Source organism: Vigna umbellata, chromosome 1 (genome assembly GCF_029865625.1).
Source record: "Vigna umbellata cultivar VRB3 chromosome 1, Vumbellata_1.0, whole genome shotgun sequence".
NCBI classification, from domain to species: Eukaryota; Viridiplantae; Streptophyta; class Magnoliopsida; order Fabales; family Fabaceae; genus Vigna; species Vigna umbellata.
In genome coordinates this window covers 101206507-101217842 of record NC_142165.1, presented here as the reverse complement: position 1 = coordinate 101217842, position 11336 = coordinate 101206507, and the positions used below count along the sequence as shown (strand labels likewise).

At 28.9% G+C, this 11336-nt stretch overlaps 1 protein-coding gene across 1 annotated transcript; it reads left to right on the top strand.

Moving 5' to 3' along the window:
* The first annotated feature begins 299 nt into the window (after window positions 1–299).
* Window positions 300–5644, top strand: LOC124837572 (ENTH/ANTH/VHS superfamily protein). The gene is made up of 16 exons (XM_047312981.2): window positions 300–523; window positions 925–1036; window positions 1125–1194; window positions 1366–1463; window positions 1977–2118; window positions 2213–2313; window positions 2519–2602; window positions 2747–2797; window positions 2881–2946; window positions 3024–3089; window positions 3172–3252; window positions 3341–3418; window positions 3985–4143; window positions 4289–4364; window positions 4696–4808; window positions 4972–5644. Exons 2-16 carry the CDS (start codon window positions 941–943, stop codon window positions 5326–5328), a joined length of 1638 nt encoding a protein of 545 aa, XP_047168937.1. The 5' UTR covers window positions 300–523; window positions 925–940; the 3' UTR covers window positions 5329–5644.
* The last annotated feature ends 5692 nt before the right edge of the window (window positions 5645–11336 follow it).

Sequence of the window (11336 nt, the reverse complement as noted above, 5' to 3'; positions counted from 1 at the left end):
GTGGGGGCGGTGGTTGAAGGCGGTGAGGTGGCAGAAGAGACCAAGAATAGAGAGGGTAGAGACAAAAGCAGGGGATCAAATCCCAATTTAACCACGGAGCAGTACAACTTCTTACACTATCGTATTTTCTGACAGCAAGATTAAGCCAAACAAAATGCTAATCCTTAATTTTTTGTTGGACTTCTTTTTCTTCCTTCCAACCCCAACAATAATTATAATAATAATAAAACAATATCATATAATATTATTAATAATATAATTAAAAAATTAACATCAGACGCCGACGACCAACCAAACCCAAGCCTATATTGCCTGTCGACTTTTCTTTCTCTCTCTCTCTGGTCTCAGGCACACAACGTTACTCTCTCTCTTTCTCTCTCTCTCTGATTCGGCTTCTTCAGCTTCAGAGAAATCCAGTTCTAACCGTAGATCGTGCTTTTGTTTTTGTGCCGAAGAAGCCACTTCTCTACTTGCGGTTCTTCTTCTTCCTCCATTTTATTCGATTCGCTTGTTGCAAAATTCTGTGAGCCCACCTTTTCCCGACAATGCATTACTTTTCTTTTTTTTCTTTTTTTAGTTTTTAAATAACTGTAAGGCCGCGTTTGGCTGTTATGTCTCTGTTCTTCTTCATTTTCTTTGTTTAATTTTGAAGCTTGTTCCGTTATTGTCTGATTCTCGAAGTTATTCAAAGCTTTGTGGTTATTTTGTTGTCGGTGAGGGTTTTGTCCTTAGTTGGATCTGAGTTCAGTGATATAACAATTGCGTTGTCGAGTTAAATTTAAGAGATATTCATTACTTACACTTGATTAGTTTTTGATGAACCGTGTTTGTTTGGTGTCAGATTAGTTGGTTTTTGGATGAAAAAAGTGGGGTTTAGGAATGAATAACTGAGATCTTAATTTTGAGTTTTGGCTGATTTTGTAGTTAAGTGAGGGAGAGGATGTCGGGTGGCACGCAGAAGAGTCTGAGAAAGGCACTTGGGGCACTTAAGGACACCACAACAGTCTCATTGGCTAAGGTCAACAGTGATTACAAGGTAGACTTATTTGGACACAGATTCTGTTGGATGGGATCTCTGGATCAGGCCTTTTGTCTTTGTTCTCAATGGCTTTATTGTGTTCCAGGAATTGGACATTTCTATAGTTAGAGCCACAAACCATGTTGAACATCCAGCGAAGGAAAAACACATAAGAGGTTTGTTTTCTCCTTCTCCTTATGATTCTTTGCACAGAAATGATTAATGCGGTGAATCTACTGTTCATTTTATGTTTATGCTATTTGTTATATGTTTTTGGATTGAAGGAAGAATAATTGTTGGACAAGTAAAGGTTTTGATTCCTCTTGTTTCTATGCTCTCTCTTGCAGCTATTTTTGCAGCTATCTCAGCTACAAGACCTAGAGCTGATGTTGCCTATTGCATCCATGCTCTTGCCCGGCGGTTATCAAAGACACATAACTGGGCAGTATGTGCACAATGTCTTAGATCTTGTGCTAAATATGACTGGTTTTTTTATATGAACATGAAATCTTGTCAGTATATTCACTTAAAGACCTGGAATGCGTGATGGAGCTTTTATGAATTCATTATCGGTTGCTTTCATGAAACATTGCATTCACGAGTCATATACGTGAATTATCATATGTCCCTCACGTCTGGAGACTTGCTATGATTTTCACAGTGTGACCTTGAATAAATGTGAGACAAAGAACAATATAAAAATAGCAAATGTTAATGAAAGATCACCAAGAATGTGTTTAATGACTATGACTATCACCATTGTTGCAAAAACTAGATCATTTCATCTAGTTCTAATGCTACAGTATTTGTTTGCACTATATTTGCATGACAACTTCTGCCGTTCTCAGCTAATTCTTCAGTTGCCTTTGCTACTTCTGTGGTTCTCATGTAAATAACCACAGAGCATGTGTTTTTATTTTGCTTATATCTTGTTGGTTGACAAGTGTTTTAACTTTAGGTTGCTTTGAAAACTTTAATTGTTATTCACCGTGCTCTAAGGGAAGTGGATCCTACATTTCATGAAGAACTCATTAATTATGGGAGAAGTAGAAGTCATATGCTCAATATGGCTCATTTTAAAGATGATTCCAGTCCAAATGGTGCCACTGTCTTTCTCTCGTTATTGATTTTAATTTCATTTTCATTATTATGTTTATTGACTTTGTAGATGTCAATCATTGTTTCATTGAACAGCATGGGATTATTCTGCATGGGTGCGCACTTATGCATTATTTTTGGAGGAGAGGCTGGAATGTTTTCGTGTGTTGAAGTATGACATCGAGGCAGACCGCCCTGTAAGTAATTTTTTATTTTATTTTCATAGTCTTTCCGTTTTACAATTCATATTTTTCTCTTCAAAATGAGTAGTTGACTTAACTGCATGTTATTTTATTGATGGTTATTATTCAGTAATAACATGATGGTAGAAAGCCCTCACTTCATTGCTATCATTGCATACATAAATCTGAATTAGGAAACTTCTTTTGTGAATTTTGTCAGAGGACCAAAGATCTGGATACTGCAGAACTATTAGAGCAGTTGCCAGCTTTACAACAACTTCTTAATCGAGTTATTGGCTGCCAGGTAAGCTTTTGATTCAATTAGTTCAAGATAGATGAAATTTTTACCCAAACACTTCACAGGTGGTGGGCTTCATTGAAGGAACAATTTTTACAACGCTGGCAGCATAATAATTGTTCAACTTGTTTTAACTTTTATGTGGTGCAGCCACACGGGGCAGCTGTAAATAACTTTGTCATTCAGTTAGCACTCTCAATGGTAGGTCAATTATATAACCATACTATATTCTTTAGTAGTTTTTTCTTTTCCTCCTCGCTGAATGTACTTTATATTGCATATAGGTTGCTTCAGAAAGCATTAAAATTTATCAAGCTATTAGTGATGGCACAGTGAATATGGTTGACAAGGTATATTTGGTAATTATATTCATGGATTTTAAGCTTGATGTTCAACTTTCTATGTATTTATAAGACTATTGTAACAGTTTTTTGAGATGCAACGCCATGATGCTCTGAAAGCTCTTGATATATACAGGAGGGTTGGGCAGCAGGTATCTGCAATGGTCTACTTTTCTTTTTCTATTTTTAACTTCATCTATACAGTTACGCTAAAGATCTTTCATACAAATCCAGGCTGAGAGACTGTCAGAGTTTTATGAAATATGCCGTAATCTTGATGTTGGCCGTGGAGAGAAGTTTATTAAAGTCGAACAGGTTTTGCTTTATGTCTGACATTTTGGCTTCATTTTTCAATGGTTCTTTTGTAAAACACATACTAAGTTTATTGGTTGGTGATATGAAGCCCCCTTCATCATTTCTGCAAGCTATGGAAGAGTACGTCAAAGATGCACCCCAGGGACCTATAGTTCGTAAGGATCAGGTATTGGTAGACTTTGCATAACTGTTTTATTCTATGTATGTCGCTGTGGCTTTATTTAAGGATGCAATCATAAAAGGCAAGTGTGTTATTTAATACATATCTAGTTGACACATAAGGCACGCACCAGGGAAGACCCTGTTGGCTGTATACTACATAAGTAAGAACAATGATTTTTCTGTTTCTGAAATTTTCATTTTCTTTTAAGAAAAGTGGTTCAACCATTGTTGCAACCTGGCAAGTAGGTATATACTGAAAATTCAAAATTAATACATTATGACTGTTCTTTGAGGTATGTTATTCTGCCCAACAAAACATTTTACACGCACTACTTTTTGTCTTTCAGCAATGAATTTTCATATATTTGTAGAAACAATAATATTATATTAGTATTTTAGCTTTAGGTGTTTGTCACCCACATACTTTTTCTCCTTTCATTTGTTTCAAGAAGCTGTGTGTCGTTGCAATCCTTTCAAAATGTTTCATCTATTCAATAAAATGCATTGTTATATATAGGCCATATAAATTTGTTTTACCAACCAGTGGTTCCATACTCTGATTGAAAGCAGTTTATTGAAAACAAAGAAGTTTTAGCTATTGAAGATAAAAAGACAACAGAAGTGCAGGAGGAACGTCCACCCTCACCTTCACCCTCACCTCCTCCGCCTCCTCCTGCTGAACCTGTGAAAGTGGAAGCACCACCAGTCCAACCACCACCTGATCTATTGGTAATTAATTTTTCTTTTTGTGCTTGTACTAGCCCTGTTTTTGATATAATTCGAATTGCTGACTGGTTGTACTAGTAATGCTATATCCACAAGAACGTTGCTTTAGCTGCACTAACAGTTTTCACTTATTTTGCTTGCTAATTAGAATTTGGAGGATCCGGTTCCAGCTGCTTTAGAGTTGGAAGAGAAAAATGCATTGGCTTTAGCCATTGTTCCCATTGGTAATTTGTTGTTCCTTGTCTTCCATTTTGGTTAATTAATACATTGAATAAAAGCACTTGTGAACCTTGAAAAAGAATTGACAGTAATAGTTGGCTTATAGCAGTTGATTGAACTCTTTTATTTCAAGAAATATGATATTTCAAATTATTAGGATTAAGCGCCTCTTAATCTTAGTTGCTAGTCATGTGAGTTGCACTCCCGCATTGTTTTCCTTTTCCTGCACTTGGTAGTTAAGACTAGACCGTTCTATTTGATATCTACTATTTAGAATATATATAGGTATATTCTTGGGGTAAATGTATATGATGTCTTGTTAATGGTGGTTTTCAGCCGTTGAACAGCCTTCTGCTGTTTCAAATCCAGCAAACGGAACTACAGGATGGGAATTGGCACTTGTTACTGCTCCTAGTTCAAATGAGAGTGCTGCGGCAGCTAGCAAACTGGTAGGCTCTCTTCTACTATGAATTGACTGTTCATTCAATTCACATGATAAGTGAATACGAATCTGTCTCAGTATTTAATGTTTCTCAAGCATAAACACACACACTCTTTGCATGAACACAAGTTTCTGTTCTTCGGACTGAGTGATGGCCTACTTGGTATCAGGCTGGAGGTTTGGACAAGCTTACTTTAGACAGTCTTTACGATGATGCACTCAGGAGAAACAACCAAAATGTCAGCTATAATCCATGGGAGTCAGCACCGGTGGGAAACACAATGCAACCAACAATGCATGATCCATTTTTTGCATCTAATGCAGTTGCTGCTCCACATTCTGTTCAGATGGCTGCTATGTCCAACCAGCAGCAAGCTTTCATGTATCAGCAGCAGCAGCAAATGATGATGATGGCCCCTCAGCAACAATCAGTAAATCCTTTCGGAAATGCTTATGGAGCCACTGTTCACCCTTATGGCTCAGGTATGCCTGTTCAATCATACAATCCATATACAGGTCTCATCTAGGCATTTCCTGAGGAAAAGAAAACAAATCCTTAATAAGCTCGAGGAAGAAAAGAAATGGGTACTCTGATTACTCAGCTTTCGGTTGGGAAAGAAGAAGAATAGACTTGTATCATACGTTGTGTGTGGCATAGTTAGCTAGAGTGAAAATTCTTTTTGAATAATTAGCAGCAGAGGGAGGGTTTTGATTATATGATTTTTTATGTACAAGGTAAATTGATAATGAGCTTTGATTAAAACCACTTAGTTTCTTTTGTTCCTGATTGATCACTTCAACGCTTTAGCAGAAAATTTGATATATTGGAATTTGTTGTTCTCAGTTGCTATTTCCTGTATACGGTGGGAAGTATATTCATTATGTGATTGTGATACAATTTGTTCAATGAAATTACGACAAGTCTAATAAATATATCATTTTGGTTTGAAGAACGATGTTTTTCCTCAGCCATGTGCAATGTTATATTCTGTAAGACGTTTATATAAATATTTAATTTGTATTCATTTTTTCGTTCGAAAAGTCAAAATTTCAGGTTTGGGTGCTTAATGTTCTTAGCCTTGTGGAAATCTTAGGTAAAGAAATAATGTCTAAAACATAAAAAAAAAAAACACTAATCAATGTTGTCATGGTTTCCCACAATCACACTGTAGTCTTTTTCAGGTGTTGTTGACAGCTACACTGTTTTTTCTTGATAAAGTCTTCTCTATAATCATTGCTGTTATGCCATTTATATATCTCTTAAAAGTGAGACAGTGAAGGCTTCCTCACCTAACATTGATTTGATAAAAGACTAAGCTCGAGACATCTTAATTTAAATTAAAGTTGGATGAATATTTACTTTTTTATTTAAGTTTTTTCAATGACAAATTACTATATAAAAGTTTGTTATGATTACCGTAAGTTAAGCTCTTTATTTTCTATTATGTAGATGTTAAATTTAACCAATTGATTTTTTATTTTCACTATTAATACTTATTCAGATTATTTTCGTTGATTTGAATAAATGGAGCTTCTAATCACTGAAAAGTGATGTGTAATGTTTGTATAAAGTATTAATTTAAGATAGGTAATACAATTAAAAGCACTTTAAATTAAGATAATCTTTATTGTGCATTTTTCGAGTATATATTATTTTAACTTTTCAATTCATCGTTTTATTTTTAATGTGATATATTGTTTTTAAAATTATAATTTACTTATTCGATAATGGGTTATTTCTAACACAGTACTTTTGTCTGGAAACAAAATCGCTGCTTGTAATCTATTAAAAGGAAATTATACATAATTAAACAAAATTCATGAATTGAAATGTAAAAAGAATATAAATATTATGTTAAAAAATATAAGCATATATTAAAAAATATATTTTTATAAGGTGTAATGTTAGAAGTGAATTAGTGAATTAAAATAATATATCAAAAGCAATAGAAACAACCTAAATAATATACTTAAAACTAAAAAGAAAATATAAAAATAAATGCATGCAATTACCTTGTACATTAACACGTGTATATGTGTGTTATAGAGTAAATATATTACAATTATTAATTAATTAAGTACTATAAAATTTAGTTGTATTAATTATATTGATTATATTATTGGTAAATACTGAAAATGAATATTAAGAAAATATGAAAAAATACAAATTTATAAAACCTAAAATTTGACAAAACTTTATTTATACACACATCCAATAGAATCGTCCTACTAATTAAAGCATAAAAAGTTAGATATTAAGCATAAAAGATGGTACACCTAATTTTATATATATATATATATATATATATATATATATATATATATATATATATATATATATATATATATATATATATATAATCCTAATGTAAAATAAAGAAAACATTTTATTAATTTAAATAGAGTTAAATATGTTTTTTGTCCCTTAAATATCACACGATTTTGGGTTTAGTCCCTACTCGAAATTTTGATTGCTTTTAGTCTCATAGTTTTGAAACTATTACTATTAGTCCTTTAAATTGAACAACGTTTATTTTTGTTTGATGTGACAAACAGTGATGTTACGTCTTATGCCAACTTGTCTCTTCATTCTCTGCCACGTTGCTTGTGTTTGAGAACTTAGTTCATCTTCTCCGGTAGAACAACCACGGTTTCGCTTCTCGTGCACCATCACCCCAATTGTGTAACAGCCCAAGCCGCAGATCAAGCAAACATCTCCATTCTTCACCTGTAAAGAATCCAAACAGCGGAGCCCTTTCTTCTTTCTCGCGAGTCATCCACCAGAATCACCTGAAACTCATATAAATCCAGAAAACGCAAGCAACCCCAATCGCAAATCGCACCGTGTCGGAAGACGCACACCGAGTTTGCTCCGACCAATCGAGAACGGACTAATAGTAAGTTTCAAAACTATGAGAACTAAAAGAAATCAAAGCTTCTGAGTAGAGACTAAACCCAAAATTGTGTGATAATAGAAAAAAAAACATATTTAATCCATTTAAATATTCTTAAAAAATAGGAGGAACATATAAATTTTTGTAATCCAATGAAATCCATTACAGTTTGGTAGGTTAATGAACTGTTTCATATAAATGTTTTGTTTTATAATTTATTTTATATATTTATAATTGTATAATAAAAATAATTGATTTGATTTATTTTTTATAGAAGTAAAATCAAAATGTTGATTTGATTTTTCAATATTATTATAGATATAGTAGTTAAAAATTATAACGAATATAATTTGAAAAATTAATAAATTTAAACATTTAAAACTGTTCAATCATTATTTAATAATATTTTAATATTTAAAATATCAAATTATGAATCCTATGTAATTAAAAGTAGTAGATAATTAAAATAAAAAACTTTAAAAAATGGTCAAAAATCTAATAGTGTTAATGCTAGTAGATTACGTATTAACTCATCTTTAACTTAGTTCGAATTCGTTTAGTTTAGGAGTTAAATAAGTTAGTGTAATTCAACCCAAATTTAAGAAAATTTAATTTTTTTTTTACTGATTCAAACATAAAGTAAACTAAATTAACTTTCAGTTTAAAACTTATTTTCACATCTCTAATTAAAATATATAAATATATATATATATATATATATATATAGTTATTAAGTAGTCCCAGTATTTTAAGTTTAAGACAAACTTTTAGAAATACCAAAAAGATAAACGAATTCTATCTCAGGTAACTTGACTCGTTTTTTCTTCCATATATATCATTCTAATAACAAAAGTTATTAATGTAATCAATGTTCAAAATTTTTTGGGGAGTAAAATTTATGGGTTCTATTCATGACTACAAAATATCTTCAAAGAATAATTTTATCATATTTGAACATATTAAAAAAAAAATAGAGTTAATAGCATTTGTAATATCAAATAAGTGATTATGTGAGGCATTAAAACCTCATCCATTAATTAATAAAAAACAAAAACCATATTTATACTTAAGAGTATGCTTGCACAAAATTATTTAAGACTTTTTTTTTAGATATATCTTATGAGGATTTATAAGAAATGTTTGAAAAAACTTGTAAAGCTAATTTATGTTATTTTCAAGTTTTTATTTCGATTAGTTGTTCATGAGAATGGCTAATAATTTATGTAAAATTAACTATTATATTTTCTACTTGAATAGGAAAACATTTTATACATGAACACCTATATATTATTATTTATGTATAGAAAAAGTAAAACAATTTAATGATTTTCTTTTTGTTACATTGCAGGTTTTATTAATTCTAATTAATAAATGAGACTCCTTTTTTTCAAATTTCCAAAAATCTTCGCTATCTTTGCTAAATAATATCAAAACATCTTATAAATAGAACGCTTAAACTTTCTTTTAAAAAAAATCCAAACCTGATTAAATTTAAAATAATGCATGAAAATAAAAAAGGAAACCGTAAAAAATATTAAAACGTTGATGTTTCCAAAAAAAAATAGAGCTAGCTACATTTAATCAACAATGTAAATAAGATTTACTATTTCGAATTAGTTATTTAAAAATTATTAAATTACAAGAAAGATTAATTAAATAAAAATTTATAATTTTGAACAAATTTTTTCAAGTTTTCTTAGTTGAACTTTGTTGTAGTTTTTTTATGATATACATCAAATTAATTTTCATATATAGTCTGAATTAAAATTATATTGAAGTAATTACACAAGTCTCTTAACCTAATCTAACAATAATTATTAGTTCATTATGTAATTATACAAGTTTCTTAAAACATATTAAATAAACTTGTTCATATAAAATTTGTGAATATGATAATACATAGTAGATAAGTGTATTCATACATATTTGATGAATTTATTAGTTTATATTAGATAAATTTTTCGTACTATGATTATATGAGTATGAGATACAATTATTAGAGAAATATATTCATATATATTGAACAAGTTTTTCTATATAATAATTAAATAATTATTTGTATATACAAATTAAACAAATTTGTCTGTATAATAATTAAACAACTATTTGTATATACAAATTAAACAAGTTTCTCTCATGGTTTCACTCTTCCATTCTCACCAACAAACACAAAATTGCAAACAATTAATCTATATTTTTTATGATCTATCTTTCTCATTTTTAGATAGTCTACCTTTTTACATTTTTATACATCACTTCACCTTCGTATTTTTACCTAGTTTACTCTTTACATCCTTGTATGGTCTATCCTTTTGCAATTTTACATCATTTACTATTTTACATTCTTTATAACTTTATAGCAATATATTATAATACACAATAATATTTAATAATAATAATAACAACAATGATAATAATAATTTAATCAAATAATATTAGTAATATAATAATATAAGTGTTTTAAAACTTTAAAGATATAAGAATAAGCCAGATTTCAATTTCAATAATTTTTAAAATTAAGATTCATGATAACTTACCTCAAATATATTTAAAAAATAATAATAACATCTTTTTATAAATAATAACGACTATAATTGTGATATAATGAAATGTGATAATTGTCGTTAATATAAAGTATTTTTTCTAATAAATATGTTTTAGAATATTTTATAATTATTATAAGACGATATGTATTTAATTGTTAAGTTTCATATATTTCTACCATTAGTATTTAATATCCAATCAAAATATAAAAGATTAAAGAACTTTAAAAAAAATTAACGAAAATATGTAAATAATAAAAGAGTAATTCCCTTACACTTTCCAATTTTTCTAGAACCCTCCAAATAATCCTATCAACCTTAGAAAATCAGTTAAAAAGTTTACTTAATCGTGGGTTAAAAGATTAACACTTTTTTTTGTTTTTTTGTTTTTAGTTTTATAATATGTTTTATTTTATCTTTTAAAAAAATAATATTTAATAAAGTAAAATATTAATATATATATATATATATATATATATATATATATAATTATACAAAAAATATTAAATTAATTAAATTTTTATTATATAAAAAACAATTTTTTATTATTAAATTTAAATAAATATTTTTTTAATTTAGTTTTTAATTTAAAATATTTAATTTTTAATTTTTTTATTATGTTTTATTATTATTATTATTAAATAAAAACAAAAAAATAAATTAAAAAACTTTAATTAGCGTTTAAAAACTGGTTAAATAAATTTTTTATTCTTGAAACACTAAATAAATTTTTAATGGACTTTTGAATGTCGATGGAAGTATTTATGACATTTTAGAAGTACAGATGAAAATGAGAAGGTAGGAACTGCTTATAATATATTTATGTTAAATTTAAATAATAAAATATTAAAAATAATGTTTCATGTAAAATGTAAATTTATAATACACTTGTATCAAAATTAATATTTTTTATTAAATATGAATATGGTTAAGTTAATAGGTTTTATTTTAAATTACATTTATAATCATTAATTAAAATATTTAAAGTATAATATTTATTTTAAGTCTTTCATTTCCATCTAATGGTGATAAAAACAAAATTCAGTAATTTTAAAAGTGATCTCTGGTTAAAATACTAATTCCTAATAAACTAATTTT